Source organism: Sapajus apella, unplaced genomic scaffold, assembly GCF_009761245.1.
Source record: "Sapajus apella isolate SASKATOON/1434 unplaced genomic scaffold, GSC_monkey_1.0 scaffold15, whole genome shotgun sequence".
Lineage (NCBI taxonomy): Eukaryota > Metazoa > Chordata > Mammalia > Primates > Cebidae > Sapajus > Sapajus apella.
The window spans coordinates 1,985,166-2,004,246 of record NW_022436955.1 but is presented as its reverse complement, the minus strand read 5'-3'; the positions used below and the strand labels follow the sequence as shown (position 1 = coordinate 2,004,246).

General features: G+C 48.6%; 1 protein-coding gene across 3 annotated transcripts in view; it reads left to right on the top strand.

Annotated features, from left to right (window-relative positions):
• The window catches only part of CNGB1 (cyclic nucleotide gated channel subunit beta 1), a 92,012-nt gene extending 74,888 nt beyond the window's left edge, over positions 1-17,124 (top strand). For 2 of the 3 annotated variants that reach the window (XM_032284042.1, XM_032284043.1), the window contains 3 exons: positions 2,432-2,550; positions 2,802-2,948; positions 12,375-12,658. In XM_032284042.1, coding sequence (XP_032139933.1) covers positions 2,432-2,550; positions 2,802-2,948; positions 12,375-12,657 — 549 coding nt within the window. In that variant the 3' untranslated portion in view covers position 12,658. Of the gene's footprint in view, positions 1-2,431; positions 2,551-2,801; positions 2,949-12,374; positions 12,659-16,361 lie in introns of those variants that run through there. The other variant, XM_032284045.1, reaches the window with a different exon arrangement.
• Positions 17,125-19,081: the final 1,957 nt, after the last annotated feature.

Below are 19,081 nucleotides of genomic sequence, written 5' to 3'. Positions count from 1 at the left end.
TGTAAGACTTGGGAATCCCTGTGCCCAAGAAGGTCCCTGTCTCCAGGTTATATGCTGTGTGCAGCAGTGAAGTTTCTGGAAGCAGAGAGCCGAGGTGAAGGGGGGAAAAGGATGCTGCGGAGGGCTGCAAATTTACAGCTGCAACCTTAGAGGCCAAGAGGGGTTTGGGAGCAATAGAGTGACTTGCCTGACATTGGAGCCACTTCCTGGCTGTGCAGCCTTGGGCGAGTGGCTTGCCCTCTCTGAATCCTGCTCATCTCATGGATAAAGTAGGGGATGTTGACAGTACCTCCTTCATGGGGTGGTCTTGAGGACTGAATAAGATGTGCGTACAGAGCTTAACACTGTGCCTGGGACACAGCAGGTGCCAGCCCTGTTGCAGTTATCTTCTTGGGTGATGCAGTTTGCTTTAAATGAGAAAAGGTGAATCGAGTGTCTGTGATTGCAAATTAAATTGAGCACTTGGTGAGCACGTGTGAAGGGCGCCCTCTGCTGTCTGGTTTTTCTCTGCAGGGATCTCTCTGAGACACCCCGAAGGCTGGTTGGTGAGGTGAGGGTCCCCTCACCCTTTCACCCTTGTCAAACTAAACAGAAACAGGGAGGACAGCCTCTCTTCCTTTTTGTTAAGAGGGTCATGCATGTGTGAAATGCACAGGAAATTTTTGTCAAATAAGTCAAAAGTGTGACCAAGTTACTGTCCTTGGTCACTTCCCTGACCCTTTATTTATTATTTGTTTGTTTGTGTGAGATGAAGTCCCACCTTCTCGCCAAGGGTGGCATGCAGTGGCATGATCTCAGCTCACTGCCGTAACTACCTCCTGGATTCAAGCGAATCTCCTGCCTCAGCCTCCCGAGTAGCTGGAATTAACAGCACCTGCCGCCATGCCTAGCTGATTTTTGTATTTTTAGTAGAGATAGAGTTTCACCATGTTGGCCAGGCTGGTCTCAAACCCCTGACCTCAGGTGATGCACCCGCCTCGGCCTCCCAGAGTGCTGGACCACAGGCATGAGCCACCGCATCCGGCTCCCTTTTTCATTATTATTATTATGTTTTTCTGTAGACCTCCTCCTCCCCTTTTAAACACATGTGACTCATAGGTAGCTGGCCAGGACAGGGGCCCATGAAGTCATGAGGATTGGAAGGCTCGTGGCAGACTAGGTGTTTCTAATTGCAGTCCAAAGCAAGCTATTCATTCATGCATGCACTCAGTTTAATTTGGGATTAAGGCCATTGTATTCGTTTGCCAGGCAGCCGTGGCTCTGCGCCACTCTACCACAAGCTGGGTGGCCTCTCTTCTCGGCTTGTAGGTGGTCATCTCATTTCTGGGTCTCCTCACATCCTCGTGTCTCTATGCCTGTCTTTGTGTCTACACTTCCCTTTTTATTAGGACATCTGTCATATTGGGTTAGGGACCCACCTGACTCCAGAAGGACCTCATCTTCAGGAATTACATCAGTGATGACACTATCCTCAGGAACACTGAGGTTGAGGATTTCAACATATGAATTTGGGAGGGGTACATAATTCAACCCATAACCACCTTGAACTCTGGAAGCAGACTGTCTGGGTTCAGATCCCAGCTCTGCCTCGTCCTAGCTTGGTGACCCTGGGCAGCAAGTGATTTCAACTCTGAGGATTGTTGAGGATGAGTAGCATACCGCATAAAGCAATTCGGGGCTGAGTGTGGTGGCTCATGCCTGTAATCCCAGCACTTAGGGAGTCCAAGGCAGGCAGACCACTTGAGGCCAGGAGTTCGAGATCAGCCTGGCCAACATGGTGAAACCCTGTCTCTACTAAAAATACAAAAATTAGCCGGGTGTGATGGCACATGCCTGTAATCCCAGCTACTCGGGAAGCTGAAGCACAAGAATTGCTTGAACCTGGGAGGTAGAGGTCTCAGTGAGCTAGGATCGTGCCACTGCACTCTGGCCTGGGCGACAGAGCAAGACTCCATCTCAAAAAAAAAAAAAAAGCAATTTGAATACTGTCGTTATTGTTGTTACCCTTCCTGTTGCAATTAGCCAATGCTTCCCGAGCCCCTGAGATGTGCCAGGCGTAGACGTCATTTGCTGGTAGGAACTGCTACCTGATTTGCCCTGCCTCCATCAGTGAGTCTAACTGGAAATTTGCAGAATTCCATTATATCTGCACCTCCCAGGTTAGCTGGCTCTTCCCATTCCATGACATCACTGCAATCCTGTCGGTTAGGCAGGGCATGGGGTAGCCACTCCCCCAAGTCTACAGATGAGGAGACTGAGGCCCAAGAGGGAAGTGACTGGCCCCATACAACAGCCCAGGTTGTGGTGGCAGGGCTGGACCCCCGCGCATAGGTTCCTCCCCACCCAATCTCCAGCCTCCAGACCCAGTTCTGGCCCCTTCTCTGGTGACTTTGGGGGATGGGCAGAAGGACTTGTCCCTTCTCTGTTTCAGGGGGAGATCGGCCGCGAGATGTACATCATCCAGGCAGGGCAAGTGCAGGTCTTGGGCGGCCCTGATGGGAAATCTGTGCTGGTGACGCTGAAAGCTGGGTCTGTGTTTGGAGAAATAAGGTCAGAGGCAGCTGGGGGAAAGTGAGGGACCTGGGGCAAGGGCTGGGAAAAGAGGTGGCCAGCGGGCAGTGGGAGTGCCTAAGGCATGGCAGATGCAGCACAGGCACCTGCTGATGTATGTGGGGATGGGGTTGGGGCAGGCTCTCATCTGTGTGGGGCCACCATTGTGCACCACACACGGGAAGTGAAGATCTGAATGTGACCAAAGCTGCAGTCTCTGAAGGGTGTCCTTCCTCCCTTCTCTGCCCCAGCTTGCTGGCTGCTGGGGGCGGGAACAGGCGCACGGCCAACGTGGTGGCCCATGGGTTTGCCAACCTCTTCATCCTGGATAAGAAGGACCTGAATGAGATTTTGGTGCATTATCCTGAGTCTCAGAAGTTATTGCGGAAGAAAGCTAGGTATGTAACTTTTCTTTCATTTAATAAAAAATTGCTAAGGACAAGGAATTTCTCTTACATAACCATAGTATCTTTATCTTTTTTTTTTTTTTTTTTGAGACAGTCTCATTCTGTTGCCCAGGCTGGAGTACGGTGGCTCAATCTTGGCTCACTGCAACCTCTGCCACCCTGGTTCAAGCGATTCTCCTGCCTCAGCCTCCCAAGTAGCTGGGATTACAGGCTCCTGCCACCATGCCCGGCTAATTTTTGTATTTTTAGTAGAGACAGGGTTTCACCATCTTGCCAGGCTGATCTTGATCTCCTGACCTCGTGATCCACCCACCTTGGCCTCCCAAAGTGCTGAGATTACAGATGCGATCCACCACACCTGGCCTTTTTTTTTTTTTTTGAGATGACGTCTTGCTCATCTCACCCAGGCTGGAGTGCGGTGGAGTGAATATGAGTCAACGCAGCCTCAACCTCCTAGGCACAATCGATCCTCCTGCCTCAGCCTCCCAGGTAGCTGGGACTATAGGCATGTACCAAGATGCCTGGCTAATTTTTCAAACTTTTTCTAGAGCTGGGGTCTCACTGTGTTGCCCTGGCTGGTATCAAACTCATGGGCTCACGTGATCTGCTCTGACCTCCCAAAGTGCTGGGATTACAGGCGTGAGCCACTGCACCTGGTCTAGTACCTTCATGAAAATCAGGAAATTTCGTGTTGAAACAATTCTATTATCTCATCCGTAATGCATCTTCAGAGTTTGCTAATTCTTCAAGAGCATCCTTTGTACCTTTTCTTCTTTTCCATTCCTGAATCAAGTCTAGGATCACACACTGTATTAAAGTGCAAAGCAGTCTTAGTCTCCCTTGATCTGGGATAGTTCCGCAGGCTTTTTCTTTTCTTTATTTTTTTGAGTTGGAGTTTCGCTCTATTGCCCAGGCTGGAGTGCAGTGGCACGATCTTGGCTCACTACAGCCTCTGCCTCCCAGGTTCAAGCGATTCTTCTGCCTCAGCCTCCAGAGTAGTTGAGATTACAGGCTCGTGCCACCATGCCGGCTTATTTTTGTATTTTTAGTAGAGACGGGGTTTCACCATGTTGGTCAGGCTGGTCTTGAACTCCTGACCTCAGGTGATCCACCCATCTTGGCCTTCCAAAGTCCTGGGAGGCTTTTTCAATCTTTAGTGACTTCTTTCGAGCATACAGGCCAGTTATTGTATAGACTGCCCCTCAGATGGGGTTTGTCTGATGTTTTCTCGTGATTACCATTAGAGTCTGCATTTTTGGCAGGAAGAATTCAGAAGTGATGTCGCTTCTGCAGCAAGTGTATCGGGAGGCACGTGGTGCCGGTTACTCCCAAGATTGATGATTTTTACTTTGATTACCTGGTTAGGGTTTCTGTACTGTAAACCTCCTGTTTTTATCTTTGTATTTCCTACGTAATTAGTGGGGAGTCTCTTTCAGACTATGAGGATATCCTGTCCCCATGGAACTTTCACTCACTACTTTTAGCATCCATTGATGGCTGCTCTCTGTGATAGTTACAAAGAGATTGCTATGATAGTTGTAAAATGGTAATTTTGTAACTCCACTCCCTCCTTGATTATTAGCTGGCAGTCAGGTGTAGGGAAGGGCTTTCCTTTCTCTCCCATTTGTTTATTCATTTCTCAATGTATATAAGTATGGATTTGATTCCATGAATACTCTGTTAACAGTCATTATTCTGATGCTCAAATGGGTCCAATTTGGCCAGTGGGCACTTTTTCAAGGTGGCTCTTGTGTGACCCTTTGTGATATCCCTGTCACATTTTAGCACTTTCTTGCCTGCTCAAGGAACAGTAAGCCACAGCCAGATGCCCTGGCTCATCTCGCACTTCCCTTGTGGCATCCCTGGAAATGGCCATTTCTCCAAGAAGCCTTGCTTCCTTTTACTGGGGGATGGTTTTTAGAAACCAAGATCTGAGTCCTAGGAACACTCATTGCTGCTGGAGTGCTACTAGGTCCCTGCAGCAGACAGAGCCGAGAAACACACCCACATGCACACCAGGATGGATATATAAATATATAAATATATATATATATATGTAATACATACACACATATACAGATATATGCCAACATCCACTTTTCTGTCTATGTGTATTTATAAATCTATTTCAATCAAGACCACAGAATTCATTCTTTTTTTTTTTCTTGAGATGGAGTTTTGCTCTTGTATCCCAGGCTAGAGTGCAGTGTCACCATCTCAGCTCACTCACTGCACTCCGCTGGGATCACAGGTTCCCTCCACCACACCTGGCTAATTTTTGTATTTTCAGTAGAGATGGGGTTTTATCATGTTGGCCAGACTGGTCTCAAACTCCTGACCTCAGGTGATCCACCTGCCTTGGCCTCCCAAAGTTGCTGGGATTACAGGCATGAGCCACAGTGCCCTGCCACTACAGAATTCATTCTAATAGTCTCCCTTTTCATACTTGTAAATCTCTTCTCCAACACTGAGAAATACAGAGAAGTTCGTTTCAGAATTACTAGCCCATGTCACTGTAAAAACAAAAAGTAAGTCTTCCAGGTAGAGTCCAGTACTGGATGCAGTTCTTTTGTCTTTAGCCCGAGTATATATGACGTAAGTGTTATGTTCAAAGTTATCTGGAGTCCTTCTCTTCCTCCCCCACCCTTTAATGTGGTTACTTTATTCATTTGAAATACAGGTCGGTTCACTTGTTTCAGTTTGCAGTCCATTTTAGGGCTCCTGCCACCCTGACCTTTGTTGATTTTTTTTCTTAAGTATGTAGAACATTAACATGTTCCTGAAGGTCAACACTCTGCAAAATGGGGCACTCAGAAAAGCTTCCCAACTCTCCCTGTCCCCACTGCGCCCTGGCTGCAACCCCTATTTTCACGTGATGCATCTCATCAATTTCTGCTTTTGCTTTCCTCTGCTTACTTTTGCAAAAATAGATCCACAAACATTTTCTTTTCTTTCTTTCTTTTTTTTTTTTTTTTTCTGTGATGGAGTTTCTCTCGGTAGCCTGGGCTAGAGTGCCCTGGTGTGATCTCAGCTCACTGCAACCTCTACCTCCCGGGTTCAAGTGATTCTCCAGCCTCAGCCTCCCCAGTAGCTGGGATTACAGGCACCTGCCACTGTGCCTGGCCAATTTTTGTATTTTTAGTAGAGATGGGTTTTGCCATGTTGGCCAGGCTTGTCTCGAACTCCTGACCTCAAGTGATCAGCACGCCTCTGCCTCCCAAACTGCTGGGATTATTGGCATGAGCCACCATGCCCAGCCCAAACATTTTCTAATGTGACGCGCTATAGATTCTGGTTGTATTTAGCTTTGTTTCCACGTGACGACAAAACCTGGGAGTCATTGTCTGTCAATGCAGAGTCAGCTTCCTCATTCCTTTCCAAGGAACATTCCTGTAAGTGAACATTTAGGGTATTTCCAAAATTTTGTAATTACAAACAGTGGTGCAATGAAAAACTTACGCATCTGTATTTTGCATTCGTGGGGAACAGGTCATTCTTTTTAGAAAAGCCAGTTTTTGTTTTCAACCCCTTATGATCAGGTTTCCAACTGAGCAACAGAGGCAGTGTGCTGTGGCAGAAACCGCACGGTAGGTCTGGGAGGCTGGCAGGGCTCAGATCCCTTTCACGTGAGCTGCTGGCTGTGTGACTTTGGGAAGTTGTTTAACTTTTCTGGTCTCCATTGCCTCCTATGTAAAATAAAGGTCATAACCCCTACTTTGCTGCTGTGAAAACTTTTTTTTTAATTTTTGAGATGGAGTCTTGCTCTGTCACCCAGGCTGGAGTGCAGTGGCATGATCCTAGCTCACTGCAACCTCCGCCTCCTGGATTCAAGTGAGTCTCCTGCCTCAACTTCCCTAGTAGCTGAGACTATAGTCATGTGCCCCCACATCTGGCTAATTTTTGTATTTTATATCCTGACCTCAGGTGATCCACCCGCCTCAGTTTCCCAAAGTGCTGGGATTATAGCCGTGAGCCACCATGCCTGGCCTGCTGCTGCAAAAATTAAATAGTGTGCAGAAGTGTCTCCAGTGGGGTGCCTGGCATACGAGAGAGCCCAGTGCACGTTAATAATGATCACTTCAGGTTGAGTGCAGTTCCCAGCACTTTAGGAGGCTGAGGTGGGAGGATCACTTCAGCCCAGAAGTTTAAGGTTACATTGAGTTATGATCGTGTCACTGCACTCCAGCTGGGGTGACAAACCAAGACCATGTCTCTAAAATAAATACATAATTGTTTCTCTGTAGGCCATCAAATTCACCCTAATAAGTAATCGTTCCTCTGTATCCATCAAATTCACCCTAAAAATTTTCAATTGGCTAAAACCTTTTTAATCCACATATCTAGGTATTCCTCCTTGCCTTGTATCCCACATTCTTCTTTTCCCCTTCATGCTATACAATGACACCATAAATAAACTGCACAGAGAGTGCACATAAGAAAGGAAGGAAACTCACCAGCATCCATTCCTACAGCACAGTGATGTATTGATACACAGTGCTGGGTGCTGGAGACACAGCAGGTACCAAACAAAACTCACATTGTAGTCAGGGAAGCCCCAATGGAAACATGAGCGATGATGTGCTGTGTCCAATGCGGGCTCTGAGGAAGCGCAAAGCCACTGGAGGTGGGGGAAGTCATGGAAAGTTGCCTGAGATTAGCTGGTTGGGAAAGCTCCTCTGAGCAGGTGGCATTTCAAGGAGACCTGCACAGAGTGAAGGAATGGGCTGGGGGACTGGCGGCTAGGAACAGCATTCTGGGCAGAGGGAACAGCATGTGCAGAGGCCCTGAAGAGGAGCAGGCTTAGCGTGTGGGTGGCACAATGGCAAATTAGCATAGCTTGGTATGGGATCAGAGGAGGCTAGGGGAAGAGATTGGGTCAGATCTCAGAGGGAGATGGGAGCCATGGCGAGTTTTACACAGAGGAGTGACTTGAAGAGCCTGAGGTTTTCATAGGAACCCTGTGGCAGCTTCAAGGTGAAAGGATGTAGTGTTGATGTCCACGCACCACGCATGCAAGACACTGAGCTCCCCAAGGAAGGAAGCTGCCCCAAAACTCACCTTACCTGGTTGCTCTCCAGGAATCCACTGGGCCCTTTCAAAACCCAGTCTAGGCTGGGCAAGGTGGCTCACGCCTGTAATCCCAGCGCTTTGGGAGGCCGAGGTGGGTGGATCACGAGGGCAAGAGACTGAGACCAAAACCTAGTCTATCTGAACCTCTCCCACAAAATCCGCCCACATTCCCCGTCACAGCAGTGCTGTGTGCCAGCCCCTCCTTTCCCACGGCACAGGGAGGTAGAGTGGATCCTCGTGATTCCTGGACTCCATATTTGCAAATTTGCCTCCTCCCTGAAATGGACTCATAATGCCAAAATAATACTAACAGGCTTTCATGGTCATTCAAGAACATGCCCAGAGCAGCGGAATACTTGAGTCACACCAAGCACGCACTCCCCGCTGAAGTACCAGCTCTGCCTTCTGGTTTCAGCTCTTGTACTGCAAAGAGGTGTCTTTTTATGGTCCATTTAATGCCACGTTTTTTGCATTTTTGTGCTTTTTGTTGGTGATTTCACTGTTTAAAACGGCCCCCAAGCACAGCGCTGAAGTGCCGTCTCATGTTCCTAAGCACAAGAATTCTACCATGTGCCTTACACAGAAAATACGTGTGTTAGATAGCTTTCATTCGGGCATGAATTATAGTGCTGTTGGCTGTGTGCTCAATGTTAATAAAACAACAGTCTATATTGAATAAGATGTCTTTAGCTGGCACAGTGGCTCATGCCTGTAATCCCAGCACTTTGGGAGGCTGAGGCGGGAGAATCACCTGAGGTTAGAAGTCCGAGACCAGCCTGGTCAACATGGTGAAATCCTGTCTCTATTAAAACTACAAAAATTAGCATGGTGGTGGGCACCTGTAATCTTAGCTACTTGGGAGGCTGAGGCAGGAGAATCACTTTAGCCTGGGAGGCGGAGGTTGCAGTGAGCGGAGATCAAGCCACTGTACTCCAACCTGGGTGACAGAGTGAGACTCTGTCTCAAAATAATAATAATATGTCTTTAAACAGAAACACATATAAGACAAGTTTATTATTATTATTTTTAAAGACAGGGTTGTGCTGTTTTACCCAGGCTGGAGTGCAGTGTCAGGATCATAGCTCACTGCAGCCTCGAATTCCTGGGCTCAAGAGATCTGCCGGCTTGGCCTCCCAGCGTTCTGGGACTGTGCGTGAGCCACCACGCCTGGCCAAGTTTATGTATGGTGGTTGATGCATGCTGTGATGAGAGACTTGTAGGAATCTCACCCTGTATTTCCCCCAGGAACAATGTTTCCATATTTGCTAATTCAGTGTTTGCAGAGATCTTATAGGACGTAATTACTGCACATCATGAGAATCAACTGCTTATGTCTAAAAACTGGTACCGGGTCTCCCCACCCTCTCTTCTTGCCCCCATCCCCACCAGAAGGAGCAAAGCTCAGGAAAACCATGCTTTTAGCTGTTATCTCATCCCACTGGGTGGGTTAGGTAAGAGTTTGGCAAATCACATGGGACCCCAAAGGCCCTCGCAAGAGCCACGCAGAGACCCCCATTCCGAACGGTGCCTGTGTACCTGTGTCCACACTGAGAAGGCTGAGGTGTGGGTGGGAGGCAGCCAGTCAGAGGAGTGGGGCTGATAGTCCTCACAGCAACATGAGGGGCATGGGATGGGGGCCCGGCCATGAGTCATCAGAGTGGTTGTTTGCTGGACAGGCCAACTTGACCAGAGAGGCAAAGGATCAGGAATGAGCTCTGCTCGTCAGGGGAGATGCACTCTCTGAGAATCACAGTCCCAGGGACATCTGAGCTGGCAAGGGCCACGTGTGGGATTCTGCCCAAGCTCCCTGCTTTGCAAATGGGGGACCTGAGTCCCTAAAGAAGAGAAGTGCTCAGATCTCTAGCTTGACCACTCCAAGAAAGAGGATAAAGAGGTCTTATGCAGGTCATTTTCTCCAGGCTGATGGCTCAATCTCAGTTATAGGGAAGCATACATCATCAGAAAATGAGGACAAATTTCCCTAATCTGGAAGTGCCCCCAGAAGCCAGCTCAATGTTTCTAAACACACAGCCATTAGCAATCAGCAAAGGTCCTATAAATAGTTCTTTTGTTAGAAAGAAAAAGATAGTTTATTTTCACAGCACCCCAGCCTTCCTGTGGGCTGTCACTTCGTGAATTACCGACTCAAATAACACAGGGGACAGTGCCGAGCTGGCGTGTCAGAGGCGTCTGGTGAATTAGCATGTTTGTGTTCTCCTGGGGGATCTCCAGCTAGAAATGCAAATCTTGGGCAATTAATATCAATATGCACAATTTAAACCCATTGCCTCTGATTAGATAAGCATCCAGTAATGGCCTCATTTTTAAACAAACAAGTTTTGCTGGAACCCTGATGAATCGATTTGCCAATTCATTGCCTAGGCCCACTGGTTGCAGGCAGAATTCATTTGTTCTTGAGACAAACCCCTCACCACATGTTTGTTGCGTGAAAAATTCCTAGTAAAAAGCCAGGGCTCTCTTCTATGGAAAATCTTCCCTTATCTAGAGAAATAGAGCAGTATAAGCCCCATTAGATGTGAGTGGCAATTCTGCTTCTGCAACTTCCTGGTAGCCTTGGGAATGTCACTCCCCCTGCTCTGAGTCCCAATTTCCCCAACTGTCAGAGGTACAATAATCTCAGCCCTTTCCATGTCACAGGGGTGTTGTCAGTGTCCAGGAAGATAATGATGTGATGTTGCTTTGTAATCATTAATATCTGGGGCACCAGGGTGAGAGGTGTGGATTTGTACTCTAGCTCTGCTGCTTCTTAGCTGTGTGGCCTTGGGAAAGTTACTCACCCACTCTGAACTTCTATACCTCATTTGGAAATGAGGATGAATAATAAGACCTACTTATGGGGATTGTTGTGAGACTTAAATGAGAGATTATGTATTAGCCTAAGAGTATTATCACAAATTTAGCAGTTTAAAATCACATACATTTGCGATCTCAGTTTCTGTGGGTCAGAAGTCTGGACATGGCTTAGCTGGGTCCTCTGCAAGATCGTCATCAAGGTGTCGGCCAGAGCAGCTGCCATCTCAAGCATGGATGGGGAAGGACCTGCTTCTAGGATCACATGGTTGTTGGTGAAATTCAGTTCCTTGGGGTTGTAGGACTGGGGCCCCAGTTCCCACTAGCAGTTGGCCAGTGGCTGGCCTCAAGTCCTTGCCATGTGGGCCTTCTCAAACACAGCTGGCTGCTCCCTGCATCAAAGTCATCAAGGGAGGCCAGGCACTGTGGCTCCTGCCTATAATCTCAGCACTTTGTGAGGCCATGGCAGGGGGATCGCTTGAGCCCAGCAGTTCAAGAGCAGCCTAAAAAGCACAGGGAGACCCCATCTCTATTACTTAAAATAAAAATCAAATAAAAAATAAATAAAGTCAGCAAAGGAGAGTGCTCTTGCAAGACAGAGATCACAAACCTGTGTGACATATTCCACTAGTGGAATTCCCTTGTTGTATTCTATTGGCTAAAAGCAAGACACGTATCCCACTCCTCCTGAGGGATAAGAGGGGCCATGGAAGTTGCCTGTAAAGGATGGAGCAGAGGGCCTGGCACATATAGACACTCAATAAATGCTGATAATTGTGATGGTGACAACGGGGAAGTGACAGTGAAGCAGAAGGAGGAAAGAGCTCTGGTTCCTTTTCCACCTGGGCATCTTACTCCCAATTCCCTGTGTGAAAGTGTCCTTCAGGATTTCCAAACAGTAGGGTAAACAGTTGGTTAAGAAAAAAGAAAAAGGCCAGGCGTGATGGCTTACATCTGTAATTTCAACACTTTGGGAGGCCAAGGTGGGCAGATTGCTTGAGCCCAGGAGTTTGAGGCCAGCCTGGGCAACATGGTGAGATCCTGTCTCCACAAAAAGATTAAAAATTGCGGTTGTGGTAGTGCACACCTGTAGTCCCAGCTACTTGAGTGGGAGGATTGCTTGAGCCCTGGAAGTCAAGGCTGCAGTAAGCCATGATCATGCCACTGCACTCCAGCCTGGGTGACAGAGTGAGACGCTGTTAAAAGAGAGAGAGACAGAGAGAGAGAGAGAAAAAGGAGAGAAGAATTTCCTAGCTGTGTGACTTCAGACAAGTTACTCAACCTCTCTGAGCGTCAGTTTCCTCATCTCTAAGGTACAACAGACAGTAAGACCCACCTCATTACAGTGTTCTGATCCTTCAGTGAGATGCAATGCATAAAGCACTTAACACAATGCTTGGCCCAGAAAATGCTCTCTGCAATCATCAGCCAAAATCACCACCACTACACAGCTCCAACTTAAAGGGGACGACACAGCGAGCCTTTCTTTTCCCTCCGAGCGCGTCTGTGAGGTAAGTGGATGCTGCTTTCTTCCAGGCGCATGCTGAAAAACAACAACAGGCCCAAGGAGGAGAAGAGCGTGCTGATCCTTCCACCCCGGGCGGGCACCCCGAAGCTCTTCAGCGCCACCCTCGCTGTGACAGGAAAGATGGGTGGCAAGGGGGCAAAAGGCGGCAAACTTGCCCACCTCCGGGCCCGGCTCAAAGAACTGGCTGCGCTGGAGGCGGCTGCAAAGCAGCAGGAGTTGCTGGAACAGGTAACAGCAGGAGTTGGGAACCAGCCACCACGTCCATTTCGGGCATGTGCCAGGGGTCTCTGAGAGTGGGCCACACATTTAGTTTTAGGCTCTTTCCCCCCGCCCCTTTTTTTGAGGTGGAATCTCACTCTGTCGCCCAGGCTGGAGTGCAGTGGCACGATCTTGGCTCACTGCAACCTCCGCCTTCCTGGTTCAAGTGATTCTCCTACCTCAGCCCCCCGAGTACCCGGGACTACGGGCACGTGCCACCACATCTGGCTAATTTTTGTATTTTTTAGTAGAAACAGGATTTCACCATATTGGACAGGCTGGTCTTGAACTTCTGACCTCGTGAGCCGCCCACCTGGCCTCCCAAAGTGCTGGGGTTACGAGCATGAGCCACCATGCCCAGCCTTCTCCCTCTTTTTTCTATCAGTCAGGACTCATTTGGTTGCAAGTGACAGAGTGCATACTCAAATTAGCTTGAGAAAAAGGGCAATTAGGGGGTCAGGTAATCAAAAAGTTCAGGCCAGCCTGGATCCCAAAGCCCAAAGGATGACAGCAGGACGAGTTTTCCCATTCTATCGTCTCTGCTTTGTTCAGTGATGGTTTTATCTCCAGGCAGGTTCTCAAGACCTCTAGAATGACATCCTCCTGGCATAGCGACTCCAACAGAGAGAAAGCACCTCTGTCCCAGGCATTCCAGCAAAAGTCCCAGGACTCACTGTCATTGGGCAGAATTGGGTCACATGCCAATTCTTGAGCCATTCAGTGTGGTCAGGACACTGTGGTTCTCTAAAGAGAACACATTTAATACTGTGTCTGTGACAATTTAAGATATTTGGAGGTAGCTCACACCAACAGCACCTTGGGAGGCTGAGGCAGGTGGATCACCTGAGGTCAGGAGTTCGAGACCAGCCTGGCCAACATGGTGAAACCCTGTCTCTACCAAAAATACAAAAAAATTAAGGCCAGGCATGGTGGCTCACATCTGTAATCCCAGCACTTTGGGAGGCCAAAGAGGTAAAACCTCATCTGTAAAAAAAAAAAAAAAAAATTAGCTGGGTGTGGTGGCAGATGCCTGTAATTCCAGCTACTTGGGAGGCTGAGGCAGGAGAATCACTTGAACTCAGCAGGCGGAGGTTGCAGTGAGCCAAAATCATGCCATTGCACTCCAGCCTGGGTGATAGAGTGAGACTCCTTCTAAATATATATGTATATAATATACATATATATTTGGGTCATGCATGGTAGCTCACACCTGTAATCTCAGCACTTTGGGAACCCAAGGCAGGAGGATCTCTTCAGGCCAGGAGTTCAAGACCAGCCTGGGCAACATAGCAAGACCTTGTCTCTCTAAAAAAATATATATTTTTTTCATTAGCCAGGTTTAGTGGCACATGCCTGTGGTCCTAGCTACTTAGGAAGCTGAGGGGAGCATCACTTGAGCCCAGGAAGTCAAGGCTGCAGTGAGCTACAATTGCACCATTACACTTCAGCCTGGGTGACAGAGTGAGACCCTGTCTCAAAAAATGAAAAGTAAAAATTTGAAAGTAAAAACCTCTCAACAGGCACAGTGCCAAGTATCCTCACCCCCATAAATCTATGGGGGACATTAAAATTAGTTCTGGGACATTTTTCTGTGACAAAAGCCAAGATTGCCAAGTAGAATGATGACACTAATTATGTCTGCTCACCACTGTCCTTTAGGAAGGCTGCTCGGGAACTGGGGAGGGACTGGGGTTGGACAGACTGGGGTTAACAGTCTACACAACAGAGTTCAAAGGAGCCCAGTGAACTCAGTCTCAATCCAGCCTGGTGTCAGAGACCAGGAGATCCATCCAGAGGTTGTTCGACAGAAGTCTGGTGAATGATGTCAAAGCCACTTAGGGTGCCAAGACATTCTCCAGGTACAGCCACCAATGGCCCCAGACTGAGGAAAGGTGTGATTGCCTGGCTCACACATTGTCGAGGTCAAGGTGGAGCTGGCAAGTGGGGGGTCTTCAGTGCTGGCTAGTGAGGGCTGAGGATACAGGAGCTCCAAGGGTGCCCTCAATACGCTGAGAGCTTCAGCTGGGGTGGGCTTGTGGCTCCTAAGTGGTAACTCTTCTGCAAGGCAGCTTTAAGATGGGAATTAAATTTGCATGAGTGTTCCACTAAAAGGCACTTCCCCTCCAATTCAGAACAACCAGGGCAGAATGGCAGAGTGCAGGGAGCTCCTAACTAGGCATTCAGATACACAGGTCCGAATCCCAGCTCTGTTACCCACTAGCTCCATGACTCAGGTAGCCCTTCAAGCTTTCTGAGACTTGGATTACTGAGGCTTGCCTCATGAGATCATAAAGATCAAGCAGGATACCTTGGAGGCCTTTTAGAAAACCATGTTGAACACAGCAAAGCACTTTTCTAACTTCCCATGATGCTCACTGTCTAACTTCCCAGGAAGTCCCACAATGCCCACTGTCTGAGCATCCTGCTCTGGAAATGTGTTGTCAAGAGTTTAGGGTGGGCTAGGGGCAGGTGGCTGACACTTGTAATCCCAGAACTTTGGGAGGCTGAGGTAGGTGGATCACTTGAGGTCAGGAGTTCAAGACCAGCCTGGTCAAGATGGTAAAACTCCATCTCTACTAAAAATGCAAAAAATTAGCCAAATGTGGTGACATGAGCCTGTAGTCCCAGCTACTTGGGAGGCTGAGGCAGAATTGCTTGAACCTGGAGACAAAGGTTGCAGTGAGCCAAGATCGCACCACTGCGCTCTGGCCGGGGTGGCAGAGCAAGACTCCGTCTCAGGAAAAAGAAAAAGAGAATTCAGGGTGGACAGGGGAGGTGGGACAGGGGCACCAAAACATATGGAAACAGTGAGACAGAGGGGCAGCATGTCCCAAGAGGGGCCTTGGGTTCTCCGGGCATGTTGGCTCCCCCCTCCGTTCCTTTCCTTCAGCATCCTACAACTTGAGCAAATGGCGCAGTCTCTCCATACAAGCACCACTTCAGAAGGGTCTTGGGAAGTCAAGGACCATTCTGGCCTCCTCTGGGGACTGCTTCCTTTCCAGTTTCCTTCCGTGCAGAGATGGGGTCTGGCAGAGTGGGAGGGGCCACAGGTACCCACAAAGGCTTGGTTTATTTACCCTGTTCCCTACTGATGTTAAGACCGTAGCCATCGTCTGTGGGAGGCAGCACAGTCTGGAGGCTAAAGGTACCCATCAAGTCCCCACACACGGGGTCAGCTCAGCCCAATACCAGGGGCACCCAGCCCCGTACCAGGGGCACCCAGCCCCAGGCTATCCCTGAGGATCTCAACCTTTGAGACCTTCCAGAAAGGGGGCCCGGCCCCAGCAGCCTCTCCCCTCGTCACTTTTTACCCTGTTTGCTTGGAGTTATTCTCATCCACTCCAGGAATGCCCATCCCTGGTAACAGATGGTTCAGCCTTCGCGGAGGCCTTGCGGGTACAGAGTCACTGCCTGGCTTGCTTCAGTAGCTCGGGGGAGGGGCCCTGCCCTTGAAACAACCACCTCATCTCAGCTTCCAGCCCCACAGCCTAGATTAGGACATCCCAAGACTTCCCACGAAATCCAGCCGGGACTTTGAATCCGCACACTTTCCCGTAATGTATTGTGTTTCTCCTAAATAACCCCCACGTGACTCCACCCACCCACTAGATTTCACCCGCTGTGTGTTCCACTGCCCTCTTTGGGAGTCCAAAAAGGCTGGAACAGGGGGGTGTCCAAAACCCTTCCAAGCCCCTCTGAGAGTCTGTGCCTCACGAGTCACCCTTTGTGGATTCCAGGCCAAGAGCTCGCAAGACGCCAAGGGAGAGGAAGGCTCAGCCGCCCCCGACCCGCCCGTGCCCCGGACGCCCCCGGAGCCCCCGGGATCTCCACCGCCTGCCTCCCCTGAGCGGCCCGAGGGAGAGGAGGAGCGGGCGGCCAGGCCGGAGGAGCACTCGGTGAGGATCCGCATGAGCCCGGGGCCAGAGCCCGGCAGCCAGCAGATCCTGTCGGTGGAGGTGCCCGAGGAGGAGAAGGAGAAGGCGGGGTGAGGCGCCGAGAGGCGGCTGCCTGCGCACGGTCCTGGCTGCGCCCCCAGTGCTCGCTGCTCCCCGACACCCCAGCTTCCCCCGCAGCCCAGGAAGAGACACTTTTCTGCAGTCGTGGCCTCAGTGGCTACCGCTCTGACCGCCCCGCCAGCCTGCCGGCCCGGACTCAGCTCCTCGCGGGGCTGGGCCTGAGATCAACAAATTGCATCAAGTGTTCGAGTCCCTGAGTGCTCACTGTCATTTGAGAGCCCTACCTTCTCCTGACGGTTTCTCTTTTTAAGAACAAAATGATTTTCCACTTTTAAAATTCATGGGTGGGGGATAAAATAGGACTCCAATTAATACATGGGAAGCTTTGTTGGAAAAGTAAAGAGTTATTGAATGTGTGAGGTTTCCCCTCAGGAATTTGTCGTCTATATTTCAAGGATAGAAAACACTTCACGGCTGGGCATGGTGGCTCATGTCTGCAATCCCAGCGCTTTGGGAAGCCGAAGCAGGAGGATTACTGGAGGCCAAGAGTTGGAGAGCAGACTGGGCGACATAGCGAGATCCCATCTCAAACAAAAACAAAAAACAAAATAGCCAGGCACGGTGGTGTGCACCTGTAGTCCCAGCTACTGGGGAGGTTGAGGCAGGAGGATGACCTGAGCCCAGGAGTTTCTGGCTGCAGTGAGATATCCACAGTGAGACCCTGTCTCAAAACATAAAAAGACAGCCAGGCACAGTGGTTCACATCTGCAATCCCAGCTCTTTGGGAAGCTGAGACAAGAGGATTGATTGAGACCAGGAGTTCAAGATCAGCCTGGGCAACACGGTGAGACCTCATCTCTACAAAACAGCAGCAGAAACAAAACAACAACGTACACCAAACAAAAAACAAAGAAAGGAGGGCAGCCGAGCTGTTCAGCTGAGAATTGCCACCGTTCTGACCTGAGCTTGGGACGCTGTTTTCCTTTGCAGGCAATCACAGTAGGGGGCTGGCTGTCCATTAGGGTAGTTAGTGCTTATCTTCCCCAGACTCTGCTCAATTCCAGTGCAATGCCATTATCTCAGAACAGATAGAATGCAAATGAACTTACTAGCCAGGGGCTGCTACCATTTCTCCCTCTGCCAGGAGGGACAGCCCCGTAGGAGCATCCTCTGCCTGTCATTCTGAGAAACCCCATTCGCCAGCAGGGATCAGTCCGTTACTCACTTCTGACACCCTCGCTGTAGAGATGGTGGCAGCAACTTCAATTAATCCTAGAAAATGAAATATCCCAGCCGATGACAGCAGTTACATTCCCCAAAGCTTTCCAGATCATATCATGTTGCTTTTATGATTCAGAAAAAAAAAAGGGGGGGCCATTCAGGGAATGAATATTTATCAAGAGGATTTTATCTGCATACCGAATGGCTCTTGTGGGAGTGAATGAAAACAAAATCTAGTATTCTAGTATTACGCCATTTGTTTCCACCTGCAACACTGAACATAAAGGACCTGAAATTCCAATAGGTCCTGCCCATTTTATGTAAAATTACAGGAAAATGTGAGCTGCTCAGAGGCCTTTGAAGGTTTGCAAATGTCTGTATGTATTTGTCCATCCACTAAAAACAACATTCATTTCCACTGTGGAAAAATTAAACAATGTGGGAGTTCCCAGGCTGGTCTAAGCATTTCCAAATCCCAGAGTAACAGATTTGTCTCGGTGATGGCTTGTCACGTGATCCGGGTAATCATCACATTGAATATAATGGTGATTAACATTATTATTTTACCTTTTTTAAAAAAGCTTTTAAAATGTATTTTAATAGACAATAACATATTTACATGGGTACAAAAGGACATCCAATAAAATTTCTTCATCCTACCCCAGTACCCAACTTCCTTGGTTCCCTCTCTGGAAGCAACCACTGTTAACAGTTTCTCCTGTATCATTTCAGAGCCATTTTATACTTATACAAGGAAATGTGTAAATGCTGCTCCCCTTCCTTTTAAATTTTAACAGAAGTGGTAACACATATTAGAGCCACTGTTATTTTTCACTTAATTTACTTTGGAGATTGTTCCCTATCCTTCAAGAGCCTGCTTATTTTTTCATGACAGCAACCTAGTTTGTTGTATAAATGTGTAATAACATTTAAACCCTCTCCCATTGATGGGCATTTGCATTGTTTCCAATTTTATGCTGTTAAAAATCATGCTGCCATAAGACAAGCTTGTACAGACATAATTTCACTGGTAAACATTTTTTAAATGGGTGAAGTCTGAGAGTTTAGGCAGTTATTTTTCCTTCATCTCCATTTACATTTGTATGTTTGTATCGCATATTCTTTTTTTTTTTTTTTTTTTTTGAGATGAAGTCTCACTCTGTCACCAGGCTGGAATGCAGTGGCTTGGTCTCCACTCACTGCAACCTCCACCTCCCGGATTCAAGCGATTCTCCTGCCTCAGCCTCCTGAGTAGCTGGACTACAGGCCTGTACCACCAC